Source organism: Morone saxatilis, unplaced genomic scaffold (genome assembly GCF_004916995.1).
Source record: "Morone saxatilis isolate NCDOM2014 unplaced genomic scaffold, NCSU_SB_2.0 Contig21, whole genome shotgun sequence".
Lineage (NCBI taxonomy): Eukaryota > Metazoa > Chordata > Actinopteri > Moronidae > Morone > Morone saxatilis.
This window is the reverse complement of record NW_023339774.1, coordinates 17,234,225-17,248,035: the sequence shown is the minus strand read 5'-3', so window position 1 is coordinate 17,248,035 and position 13,811 is coordinate 17,234,225. Positions and strand designations below refer to the sequence as shown.

Below are 13,811 nucleotides of genomic sequence, written 5' to 3'. Positions count from 1 at the left end.
GAGAGAGAGAGAGAGAGACGGGTGCAGCGTTGCCACCACCAGGACGGGATTAAAAAAAAAAAATACCCACAGCGAGCAACATCACCTGCGGAGACAGACGCTGGATTCCCCCGGGGCTTTGGAAACACACACATCTTCCACGTTGCTGTGTCTGTTTTTGTTGTGTTTGTTGTTTTGGTCAGGAAGGAAACCCTCAAGTGTCTCTCGGTTGTGTATTGTGACAGAAAAAAAAAGAGGGCGCCCAAATCTGTCCCCCTTTTAGGACGGGACCTTTTTGAATCTCCGAGCACCAACAATGGACTGCGTTTCCACCGGGAACTCACTCCTGGAGCCGTGCGGCACTCACACATGGGACCGTAGCGTTTCAAACCCAGGCGACATCTGTCTGTGTAGTTGTTAAACAGTGTTTACCGTGGTGCTGGTGGGGGTCGGGGTCGTCGGTTGGTGCCCGCCATGCCCGGGAGGAACAGGTACAACCTGGTGGACGATCTGGCGGACTCGAGGGTGCCGCTCCACAACGAAGAGGCGTACCAGCATGGGATTCATTTCCAAGCCAAGGTGAAATGAGCGTTATATTGATCTGTGCATGTGTTCGGGCACTTTGGGGCACACGGTCTGTTTTCAGTCAGAGTTGCATTGTGTTGTTTTGCAGCAGGTGCACTGAGCCCTTTTTCAGCTGGGAAGTTAGGACGCATGGCCGTGGAAGCGACCCCCCCCCACACACACACACACATGTGGTTTAAGGCTTGCATGTCTGATGGAAAACCTGCACCTTCTTTGCTTTAAACTTTTCATTTTGCATCACCTTACAAAAGTGGGTTGATGTCCTTATATCTGATGCTCCAAAGTGACCTTAACTGAGTGTATTTTCAGGTTTTTCCCCCCCCAAGTCATTGAATTATTAAATTCTCAGGAAAGCTGCTAGACTGTATGTTTTTAGTGGCTCTGTTCACACACACCAATCTGTAACTTAATCTTGAGCTGCATTGTTTCACATCCACTGGCCTATAATAGCTCTCAATTCATGTTATGGGTTGAGCAGGAAACACACAGCACGGTGGGGGACAAAGGGTTAAAACTAAGGGAGTGTTACTGGTCCAAAGTTCAATCACAAGGCTGCTTGTATCTTATATGTGATTAGGACAGCATTCTCATCTCAGTTTGTCTTTGTGTCCTAATATGTCTTTATCCCACTGAGTGTCGTGAACACAGTCACATACACTGAATATATAAGGATCTGATGGCAGGTAGGACACAGAAAAATGCACACATCACACACATCAATCCTTGTAAATCAGCATATACTTTACATATTATGCAATAAAATAAATATAAATGTATAAATACACCATGATGTGCGGAATGAATACAGGTAAATAAGCTTAAAGCCGACAAATACAAATTATTAATTAAACTACAAACTCATTTTACGCCCTCAGACCATTTGCAGTGTTCAGAATAATAGTAACAACAGCAGCAACATGGTCCTTAAAGCCCCTTAGTTACACAGCCACAATTCTTTTGTTAGCTAGTCTTTTATAAAACACATTCAAATCATTTTGTCCTAAATAGAGAAGCACTAGTTGCCCCAATTTTAATAAAAATATTTGGTTTACCTTGTATGAGTTAATCTCTCTAATAGAAAGACATTAAAAGCATTTTTAAGCAGAGGTTAGGTAGTTCAGTTCTTTCTATAGGGCTTGGATCACCACATATAGTGGACAATGAGTAGGCAGTTTTTGCCTTTATAACAGTCTAAAACAAAATCTTATAAATGAGCTTGGACCTCACTTTGGGAGCTGATGGAGTTGAACAAGCTGCACACTCAGCGGCTGTGATCAGTCACAGCACTTTGTGGGAATAGCTATTGATATAACATATACTATGATTGAGTTTGTTACGTATGATTATGGCAGATTAATTGTGCAGCTGTGGTGTGTGGGCTAATATCTATGACTCTTGCTTGTTAACTACAGTATGTGGGGAGTCTTGACGTGCCCAGGCCCAACAGTCGGATGGAGATTGTGGCAGCCATGAGGAGAATCAGGGTAAGATGAAATCATTATGTCATGAGTGTTTAAGACCAGAAGCGTACACACACACACACACACACACACACACACTTTGTCAGGGCTGTGGTGATTGTTCTGTGATGGAGTACAGTAAGTATCTATACAATAACACAGTAATCACACACACAATACAAAGAGTGTGCGGCTGTCAGATGATATTTGTTTTATGTTAGGATGGAGTGACGCACGCACTGGCTCGACAGCAGAACAAGTCTTCTTGGAAAAAGCAATGCAGGGGTGAATTTTGTAGAAAGAAAAAGCAATAAGAGAGAGGTGGGTTGTGTGGCTCTCTTTGCTGAATAGTACATTGTCCTTTCTAGGTATGTTTGAGAGAGTTGAAGGACAGTGTGTGTGTGTGTGTGTGTGTGTGTGCACACGTTATCATCAGACTGTGGCTTATTGCGCTGTGTTGAGCTGAATTTTACAATTCAACCTTTTTGGAGTTTAATTTGTTTTATCTCTGTCGCCCTGTATACTCTTTTGTACACTCTTTTCCTCGTTGTTATTCACACTATAATATCATAGTCAGGCTTGGTGGGTTTTTTTTTCTCCATAAAGCTATATCAGTAGTGTTACTATGGGGATCATGTAATCATTTTTCCCTCTCATTGTCCCAGTAGGCCAGCATTTTTCTCCAGAAGCTAACACAGAGCCATATCAGACTGCCGGGGTGGTTCTGTAATTTAAGTGTGAGTCACTGGACGAGTTTGGTTCAGACACGACAAGGCTCTTAAGCCTAGCCGGGTACTAAAAAGCCATAATGTGCACGTATCCTCCGAACAATGCATGAGTTTTGAGGCACAATATGCAAACTTTTTTTTCACCGTTTTAGGGGGAATCCAAGCCCCTCTTTGTTTTGGCTCCTGTCTTAAAGAGTGTTTGTAGGTGGCTGCTGTGTTGCTTCAAGTGTGAAACTTAGTCTGTATCAAATTAGAGGAACCCCCGCTGATCAAAAGAGATATTTTTGGCAAACTGAACCCATCTACAAAAGTAGGCTTATCGAACAGAGACAAAGGCAGACAGTTTATGAGTCTGTGTGTGAATGGGCTGAGTGTGCATATAGCGGCTGTTATTTCCTTGTGATTCCTAAATGGACCAATCAATAAGATTGTAAAGCCAACATGATCATCGAGGTGATCCACTGCAGGCTGAGGCAGAGCATGAAACAGCAGGTACAGGCAGGCAGGGACGATGCTTTTTATTGCTACAAGAAACAAAAAATCTCTCTGATAGAAAAACATAAATCAAGTGGTTTTTACATCAAATTGAGATCCGTTTACCAGCATGTATTTATATGATGTTCTTATTTAAAAATACACACAGTGCGTCATTATTGCCTATTTATGTCTGCGTGTGTGTTCACATGTGGGGTTTGTGTGTCTCTTTATATTTAGTTCCCTTGAGGTCCAAAGAAAGCCTTGAATGAATAATGAATGAGTTAGTGTATTTTAGTTGTAACCCTCAGCCTATTGTATAGAATATCTTTGTTTTTAAAGGCCTAATGAATCAAGCAGAACCCTGCTTTTATAGAGTCCCCTGCGACGAATGTAAACAGGAAAGTGTCTGATAGGAAGGACCAATCTATATAAAAAAAGAACTTCTTATTTATTCATTTGTCATGTGTGTTTCATGTAATCACTGCTGACAGTGACTAGAGAGATGTTACTATTTATAGACTTGTGTTATTACGCTGACCGGTGGATGAATCTGGTTTGTACTGTGTCATGTCATCTTTGCTGTTGAAGCTTTAAAGTGAAACTACATCATTTTTATTGAACGGCGGCCAAAAGTGGGAATCGCAAGATAATGGAAAAAGGAATTTCCCTTCGTTTTCATTTTCATTTTCTTGAGTCAGCTGGACTAAAGTCATAAATAGTACGTCCTGGTGGCCCAGGGGTTTAAAGAGATGTATTTTGCTTTAAAGGAATAGTTCACCTTTCAGTTCTAGTTTACCTTTTTATTTTTTTACCTCTGATTTTAAACAAAATGACTGACGCTGAACAAGCAAAGTCAAAAGTAGATAGTTAAAACAAGTATCACAGTTCATTTTTCATCTCACTACTTTGAATCACATGACATTTTTATTGTCTCCCGATAAATTGTTACATCACATCACACATCATCTTACTGCAGCGGCCCGGGTTCGATTCCAGCCCACGGTCCTTTGCTACATGTTGTCCTTCAAGTGGGAAAAAGCAAAAAAAAAAAACTCTGTGACATGCTAATGTAGTAAAACAGTGACAAAAGTCATAAAATAAGTGACCTGTCTCACTAATGCAGTGGTTCTCAAACCTTTTCTGGCATGCCTTTCTTCAGAAACCACGCAAATATTAGCACAGTATCATCAGCAAACTCTTGAGGCTCACCCAGAGCCAGTGCAGTAATGTCACTTAAACAGCAACAATATCTACTTAAAGTTTGCTTACTAAAGCTTGCGCACACTAGCCATTACAAGCTACTGGTCATAATAAACCAAGTGAGACTGTAGCAGCAAGACTTCAAGTGTATTCAATTGACCAAGGGTGTATTTTACTGCTTATGATTTCCACTTCATTTGTAAGAGGAAGATTGTGTTTTTCAGAATTTAACCCAATGGTCTGGTAGTGGAGTGGTTCGGGTTGGTATGTCTTATGCAAATGTTAGTAGACCTGCTGTTTGTGCTGCCTCAGTTTCAAACACATGGGAAAGTAAAGATTGCATTTTTGTGCCAAGCATTTCTTTTTCGGGTGAACCCTCTCACACTGTGCCTACACTGCATGAATGCAAACACATGAGCATTTTAGAGGGCAGGCGTGTGCGTTTAGGGTTGGTTGCCAAGTCAAATGTAATTAGCTTTGTGTAGATGAACATTGACTGGCCTTCCTGACTTTCTCCTCATCTCTCTTCACAAAAGCAAAGGCCTCGTCTTTAATTTAAAAGCACAACCCTTTAGCCGAGGGACTGTGCAGAGACTCTACGGAGTTGAGTGTGATTAAAGAGAGTGAGGAATGAACTGATGGCAGTGGGAGGAAGACTTGGAAGCTGGAGGGGCTGCATGGTGGCTGGCAGAGCCGTAGTCGTTTCATCTCCCTCGGCTAATCTCTTTAGTCTCAGTCGATGTGAGGGAACAGGAGCAAATATGAGAAGAGAGACAGAAAGCAACACAGGCTGATCATCTCGGAACAAACAGGGAATCTGGGTTTGACAAAGCAGAGGAGCTGCACTGGTTGAGTCAAGTCCGCAGCCGTTTTACACCTGCCATTCCCACAGCGACACAATTTTGGATCCTGTGGATCTTTTCAGCGATGTGTTTTGGTAAACCTTCTCCCATTATGGCTGACTGGTCCTAGTGTGTTGGTTTTATAAGAATTTGTTTCATTCAGTTTGACCGGTGGCATAGAAACCCCCCAAGTGGTGTGCTAGTGTCTTCACACACGTTTTTATGTAAGAATGTGTGTGTGTGTGTGTGTGTGTGTGTGTGTGTGTGAGGGAGCTCCAGTGCTCCATAAGAGATAGCCCCCTCGCATTCTAACAACCTCCGCAATTGATTAACGAGTAATGACAAAGGCTGGCGTTGCTGCATCCCACATGGAGAGATGTGGTGTAGTCGTCCACAGCTCGCTGCCTCAGAAAAGGACGTGTGGTGTGTGTGGAATTTCCCTGGGAAACAAACAGGCACTATTTACAGGAGGCCACTGTCTCTCTACAAAAGGAAACAACTTTAAGGCTATTCTCTCTTCAGTCATTCCCCTTTCTCTTACTCCCTTATTTCCAACCCCCCTCCCTCCACTGCTGTTTTCTTTTCATCCCCTCACTCCCCTTTCATACTCCTACCAAAATAGACTGTCTCAATTTAGCCCATCTCTCCCATCTACTCAGTGCTGACAGGAATAGATTTTAGGTTGAGGGCAGGCTATGCATGCTTCCCTTTGAATTTTGATCGGCCGTAATGGGATTTTAAGCCCCCCCCTTCACATGTCCGTCAGGATGCAGCCTCCTTCCTCAGACTGCCAAGAGTCTTGCTGGAAATTACATGGCTCCCTTCTTTCTGCATTTGTCCCTGTGTCTGTCTGGAGCATCTTATGAGAAGATCCGTCTGCCGTGCGAGAAAGAAGGAAACCATGTTATTTGGTTTCTCCATTTCAGTATGAGTCCGTCAAGTCTGTGTCAGTCTTTTGAGAGCATGCTGAGCTGTCATGACTCTGACTGTCAAGAGGGATGTAGGGGGAAAACAGGCACTCCGGACCTGTCAGAGACAGAACAGAAAAGTACTACCTTAGTTTCACTTTGTGTCCTTTTGTGCCTCTATGCTTAAGACTTTACTCAATCTGTGGACAGAAAAACTGTTTGAGATTTTGAGAAGCAATGACAGTTGCATAATGGTAAACAAGTAATAATTGGGAGAGAAATATTTGTATGAAATCTTCCAGTTGCCAATTTTGTCAACAAAAATCTCTTACAACTGCCGAATCAAAGCACACATGTTCCTTATTAACCATTTTGTGTCTCTTCTCTATGCTCTTCCACCTGTCATTCAACTCAAACAACACTGTGGCAGCAGTCAACTTATTTGGCAGCTGCCAATATAAATAACGTCCACCAGAGAAACATAGAAATGTCCATATTTCACTTCCTCTTGCTATCCTTTCTCTGTTTCTCTCTATCTTTCACTTCATTCTTAATGGTCACAGTCTGGCAGCTAGCCATAACAAATGCTTACCCATGCCTGAAGGCTGCAGAAGACAACAACCCACACAGATTTGTGATAACATCACATATGACTATGCATGAGTATGAAATGCACAAATGTGGCTTTTTATTCTAAACCCAGAGTAGAGCCAAAGTTAGACTGAACACAGATGACAGTCAAACCACATGAACATGAGGAAAACTAAACAGGAGTCAGGACCCAATAAACAATTCTTAATTATCAGTGAATCACATTTTTGCATAACAATTACACACGCTGCATGTCCCAGAAAACCAGGAGAGAAATGAGAGCAGAGCTTAACTCCAGGGGGGTTACAGATCTATAGCAGTGGGGGCGGCTGGTCGGGTGTTGTTCTGTGTCTGCACTTAGTGTGTGAATGAGGGATATGCTGTATTTAGAGAGGCATGACACATATTGGGGGGGGGGCATTGTTTTCACTTTGTATTCATGTTAGCTTAATGGCAGATGTACAAGAGCATAGTAGGTGACCTATATGTGTACTGGATTAGATGTGATTTCAGTTTTGAAGGGGTGCTGTCACCCTTTGTTTATCCGAACCCCCCCCCCCAGAGAAACGGGCCGTAATTCTTCTTGATTAACAGACATTTGAGAGTGAGTCAGTCTGTGATCAGTGTTTAAAAGTGTATTTCTGCATGATTGGAAAGTGAAAATACATAGTTCTAGATGCCGGGTGACATAAGGTGGGTTTCCATAGACCTGTGTTTTATGCACATTTTCAAATTGTGCTTAAAAAACCTGAGTGAGAAATGCAGAAATATCTCAAAATAAGATGGAAAAGTTGGTGTATTGATAAAAGCGAAATGCGACAAAGTACAGTAGAAACAGACTTGGTGAATAAATCATGAGCGATAAGGAGACAAGAAGCTTGAAACAAACATGCTGGCGTCCAACCTATTAGTCCAAGCCATCTGTAAAACCTGATGCTCCACACTGGATGAGAGCTGACGTCTACACTCTCTGAGAAACACTTAGATAGGATTTCACCAGCAGGCCCTTTGCTAATTTTTGCTATTTTTTTTACACTGGTGTGTGTGTAGTGGATAAATATACTGAAGGGACAGCAGGTCTTTGCTCACATGGATGGACAGACAGGTGGTGAGTGGTCCCTGCCTCGACAACCAGCAGCATGTCGCACACAAACATGCAGGCTTTCATCATCTGCCCAAAGGCTAGGCCATGTCTTTCAGCTTCACAATTAGTCAAGTCTTATATACTGTGATCTCCCCACGCTCACCCAAAACAAGCCCCATTTTAAGGAAAAGACATTTCTAAAGCCATGAACTCAATTTTGCAGGAGACCCTGAAGGCACATTGTCTTCATAGACATTTCCTGACTATTTCTCTGTGCAGCTTCAGCACGCAAAGTTGAGGAAGATGGTTTTTCAGTTTTCTGCATGGATGGATAAATGAATATAGTGCGTGTCTTCTGTGGTATTTCCAGACTTGATAATATTTTTTTCTAAAAAAAAAAAAAAAAAGCCAACAGTGATGCTATAAGATTTATGTGACTCTTTATATGACTAAAAAGTCAGATATGACCGTAAAATTCAAATGTCACATAAACTGATCAGGGTTGGCATTTTCAGTCAGGTCAGCTGTATAAAGGCTGTGTTATTTTTACCCTATTACGGGGTATTGCAAGTTGTCAGCAAGTCCAAGCTTATAGTTACATTACAGTGTAAAGGTACCTGTGGGGCTCAGCCAGAAACTCATCTGAACAGTTCTAAAACCTGCCTGCTACCATTGTTGCTGCTGGCCTCAAAGCCTTCTGTAGCTAATCTAAGTACAAACACAACTAAAGTCAACAGACCAAGAACTGGACACGTGCGTGTGTGTATTGGGTGGGTACTGTTTGTGGATGTATGTATGTGTTTGGTGTGTGCCTGCACCTGCATATCTGTAGTCAGCACATTTGCATCTGGGTGCTCATATGGTTTTGGCTTTGCACAGAATACTGTATTAGAGTCGTAAAGGTCAACAGGTCCTGTATGTGTACAAAGGGTGGACAAAATAACGCAAACATTTAACAATATGATGCAATCCAGTGCACTCTAAATCAGCCCTTTTACTTCATAATATGAAAATGAAACAATGGGATGCTTCCATACAAGTTTAATTCAGTTAATCTGGCCAGCCCCACAGAGCTGCTCGCATGGCTTTAGACTTTTAGTCTTGTTCTAGTGTATTTTTGCTTTTGAGTGTCTTTTGCAGTGGAAGTGGAAGTGAAGTTGAAGCCTCACATGCTACTATATAACCCACAACTGTTTATGTCTTCTTTTCTCTCTCTTCTCCTTTTGCCTGTCACTGTGTCTATATTTGGTCAAAGTAATTCTCTGATCTGTAAATTTACAAATTTGGTTCGCTCATCCTGATTGTCCCAACAGAACGATTAGATTAAGATTAGATTAGAATTTCAATTGCATGGTTTGCCTCAGTTCGTCTTTTGATGAATGGTACTGTTGAGCTTTCACTCCCTCTCGCTATTATTGTGCAGATCTGAATTAACCACAAATGTCAGGCCGCTCCTCAGGTCCCCTTGGCAACCAGCTCTGCCGCTAAAACATGTCTCTCAACTTCTCTTCAGGTTTGGGATGGGCTCAAAGTGGATGGGAATTTGTCACGAATATATGTGATGACAGTTGCACAGGAAAAAACATATGTCTGTAGACCTAAACTGAGAAGCAGCACTATTTTGTTGGTGTTCAATTTTGAAAAACACAAGGTTAAAGTATTTTTATTCATATTTACACAAATAAGTCTACTTTTTAGCAGAAATTCTTCTTCGTAAAAATAAACGTGTCAGGTTTACAAGTTGTGCTTCTTTGCCTGAAGCCTTCTTTCCTTAGCATGAGTAGGCAGATAAACTAGGCCTATTGTATTATGGTATCGTTTGTTGGATAATGATTGAGGAAAGTGCTGCAGGCTTGAGCTGGCAGATAGGCTGCCCTACTTCTAAATGTTATTTGGAGTCGTAGTGTGTATATGTGTGTGTGTGTGCGCATTCATCTCACTTCTCTCATCTTGTTCCAGCGTGCTACATAGAAAGCCTTAAGGTCTCATTCTCCTGCTACTACCGTTCAACCTCCTTGCTACACCCTGATTCTCTTTTTATTTCACTGCCTTTATCTCTCTTTCATTACAGCTACATTTACTCTGCGCCCTCCTTGTCTTGTCTCAAGTCTGTGTTGGTTTAAACATTCAGCAAGCAGTTGGGGTTTAAAAAGGTCTGAGATCTAGTTGATGTTAAATCGCTCCCAAATTCCTGGTGTCAACACCTCCATTTCCCAGTTACCTACATTATACATTTGTAGCTTTAACATCTTCTTACTTGTCTTTGTGATTAATACCCTTAATAAAGCAAAATTATGTTCTATATGAAGACACAATAAAAGCATTGCATGGCTAATAGCTCATTCAGACTGACTGAATAGGTCAACTCATGTAAGCCGACTATCCTCTTGAACTGGGCTGGATGTGGGTCGACTGTCATGCATTAATCCTAGATGAAGGCTGCCATCCAGCAACTTTTGTTGTAATGTGAAGTGCACAAGTAGGACGTACCGGTCACTTACTACAAATATTGGGGCTAGAAATGGATTTTAACACGACATTTAAACATGTTGACATTTAAAAGTCATCCACCCAACTCCCTGAAGAGAGAGAGAGAAAAACAGAGGGAAAGAGAAACTTAACTTTTAACAGTGGCCATGTTGCCTGATATTAGGATTATGATCAGTTTAATAAAAATATTGTACCATGAATATGTATGCGTTCTTTCTGCGCACACAGATGTTAATTTCTTCCCTTCCAAAAAATTGAAGTGAACTGGACCTCTGTGGAGAGTTTGTTTTGATACAAGCTGTTAAAGAATTGCAAATAATTGGACCACCTAGATGGTTGGAAAAATAGTAATAAAAACATATTCAAGTCTATTTCACGGCTAAGAAAAAAATTACGAAGCTGGGATAGACCGAAGTGTTGAACACATTTTAAACAATGAGAAAACCCTGAAGACCAGCCTATTACAAGGCTAAATCCCAAAACAACAAAAGTGGATCTGACCCCATCAACCTTCCATTTCAGTGCATGTTAACACCAGACTGCATTAGATCACAGCCCATGTTTGAACAGTTGACCCGAAAACTTCAATCAGATTGATTCCAGTCAGAATGAAAGAAAGTGTGTATTTAACAGCAGCTAGTGACAACCACATATCAATTTTCGTGTGAATTCTTTTCTCGTATGAATGAATCAAATACAGGTTCAAAGTGTCTTCAGCAGACCCGTGTAATATGTGGCTGCTTTATCAGGCAAAACTGAATATATATATGGGTCCTCTCATAAATTGGATACATTTCCACAGTGCACTCCACATCTGCAATTTCCCATTTTGTCGTTCTGTTGTCACTGAAACTCTAATTTTATTTTAGAAATCCAAGACTTGTCAATGGGATTTTTTTTGCTCCAGTCTGTTGTGGACACAATAGCTGCTCCCTGTTATACTCTAATTGGATAAATGATGTGAGCAAACTGCTGCTGCTCATCCTAAAGACTTTAAACTGCTTCAGCACTGCCATCAACAGAGCCACTAACAAGATAACGTATTCTCTGCTGTCCAAATGACAGGGCTAATGTGACTGTCACTCAGATTAACAGCATCTCCGTCTCACAGAGGACCATGTCCCTGCCTGTCAAATACTGTCCGTTCATTAATGTGTGTCACTTAGGCAGCAGGTTTTTAATAGATGCAATGAAATTGAAGCTGTTCTTTCAGTTGTTGATCAAACACAAAAGGAGCTATGCTTTGTGATTTACTTTGGCATTGTTTATATAACACTGCACTCTGCAGTGAAAGTTTGAGAAACCGCTTTGCTGAATTCATTGTTATCTCCACTTGCATCAACCCATCAGGGCAGAAAAACTGAATGGATAATGAGGGAGGAGACAGCCCATAAACCGTCTAATCATATGCACTGGAGGGATTAGCATATTTTTCCCAAACTTTGTACTTTTTTCATGTTTTCTTGTGCTTCCTTTGAATACTTTTGATCCCAAATGGATTTCAGTGTAATCTTTGCCTTTGACTGGTCTGGTTTCTCACTGCCTGTGAGTGTTTGGGGGTTACGATAAAGGCTGCGCTCCTCAGATCTCTTTCTTATCTTTCTGTCTCCATTTGCCATCCCCGACATTAGATACATCAGACTGGTACCGGAGTGTGCCGTGACTTCTCAACATTATCCAGGCTCTATCATCCCAGCTAAATGTATTACTGAACCGACCTTCTCTAACAACCTTTGGTCACAGTTACAGTGGATATGAGACCAAGAGATCTCTGGCGGTATAACACCAGCCCAACATTCCTGAAGAAGATAAGAACTGATAATCCTGAATATGCTACAAATACAGTTACTGTTACATCTTGGATTTCTCTTTTTCAAATAGGAAACTGAATTGCATTTCTACAGCAGCCATGGATGTAGGCTATGGGCCTAGGTTTTTAGCCAAGCTTAACTTTGACATTTTAATGTATGGCCAAATACCTGCAAAACTAATAACATTCCCATCAGCCTCAGCTGTACTATGTGTTTCTAATTAACAAATGTTAGCATGATAACACACTTACCTAAGATGGTGACCACGGTAACATTACCTGCTCAGCATGAGCATGCTGACCTGGGCAAGTACAGTAGTAGACTCTTTTGTCTTGTTTTTGGGTTATATCACAAAGATCAGTGATTGTCTTGGCTATCATACTGAACACTGCTCATCTTCAGTAAGTCCTTTGATTCACACAAAAGGCATTCAGTCCTTTTGATTGCCTCTAATCTGCTGCAGTGCATTACTCGTGAATAACAGCCTCAGTGATACAGGATCACAAAATGATAACACTAACTTTGCTGCAGGTTTTTTCTGATATTTTGTGAATTGTACCATGGTTTATTTAAGCACTTCTCTTAGGTGTGATTTCATATTCACCAAGTGGGAGGAAGCAGACAGCAGTTAATGGAGTGGAGGTGACTGTCATCAATCAGTGCCATGTGGTAGCACACTTCGCCCAACCTTCTGTTGTCGCTGGTGTTCTAGCCTTTCTCAGTCCTCTCAGACAAGGATTTAAGCTACTCATGATTGAGCTTTATGAAAGCTCTCACATACTCTTTAAACCTCCTCCAAGGGGCTTTTTGGGACATGTTTGCATGTAAGGCACAGATGGCGCTCCTGATTCATACCCCACGTTTACCCCCCCTAAAAAGGGTTAACGTGGTTAATCAGGCATTTGGCCTCAAATCTGACATTGTTTTATTAAATGATTCGTCACATACTTTTTTGTTCTCCCTGGTTTCCTTTCATCATGCACCTCCTTCTCACCAGCTGTAGGCTCCCCAGTGTCATGTCCATTTATATTAGGATTTTCCCTTTGTGATAGGGAGACATCACATATTAGCACACATACAGATATGTGTGCTAATATGTCCAGGTTATACACACAAGCTACTGCTAACAGATTCTAGGTTATCAGTAATCTCTTTGTTTTGCACGGGAAGAATTAAATGGTTCATCCTCCTAATTTAAGCCAGTGATATATCAAACAAACCCATAAACATGTCTCTATTCAAACCCCGCCCCCCGAATCCTGCTGCTGTCCGGCACCTAGTGGTCATCATGTTGACTGTAACGGAAAAAAAGTAAGCATAAAACTGGTGTTTTTACTGCATACATATGGATGTACTTGGTTGGTTAAAAACCCGGTGGGTTCCCCCCTGCACCGAGTGCTGGACTTTAGTGGCCTGTGATCTGACAAGCATTCCGTTCCACTAATCCTATTACTTGACTGCGGCTTTTGCAGACTACTGCATTGGACAGAGGCCACACTCAGCATCCTCTGGTATCACCATGGTCCGTTATATTAACCTCTGTCTGCAGAGTGCTCTGTTACCCCGGTGCCTTACTTTATCTATTAACCTGCTAACTTTTCTACATTTAGATAGTTTGTTATTGGTTTTGATTGATCCATTATAAAATGCACCAGA

At 41.5% G+C, this 13,811-nt stretch overlaps 1 protein-coding gene across 1 annotated transcript in view; it reads left to right on the top strand.

The window, feature by feature from the left end:
- The first annotated feature begins 6 nt into the window (after positions 1–6).
- The window catches only part of si:dkey-34e4.1 (carboxyl-terminal PDZ ligand of neuronal nitric oxide synthase protein), a 48,230-nt gene continuing 34,425 nt past the window's right edge, over positions 7–13,811 (top strand). The window contains exons 1-2 of the mRNA XM_035668399.1: positions 7–558; positions 1,977–2,048. Of these exons, the coding sequence (XP_035524292.1) occupies positions 454–558; positions 1,977–2,048 (177 nt within the window). The 5' untranslated portion in view covers positions 7–453. The remainder of the gene's footprint in view (positions 559–1,976; positions 2,049–13,811) is intronic.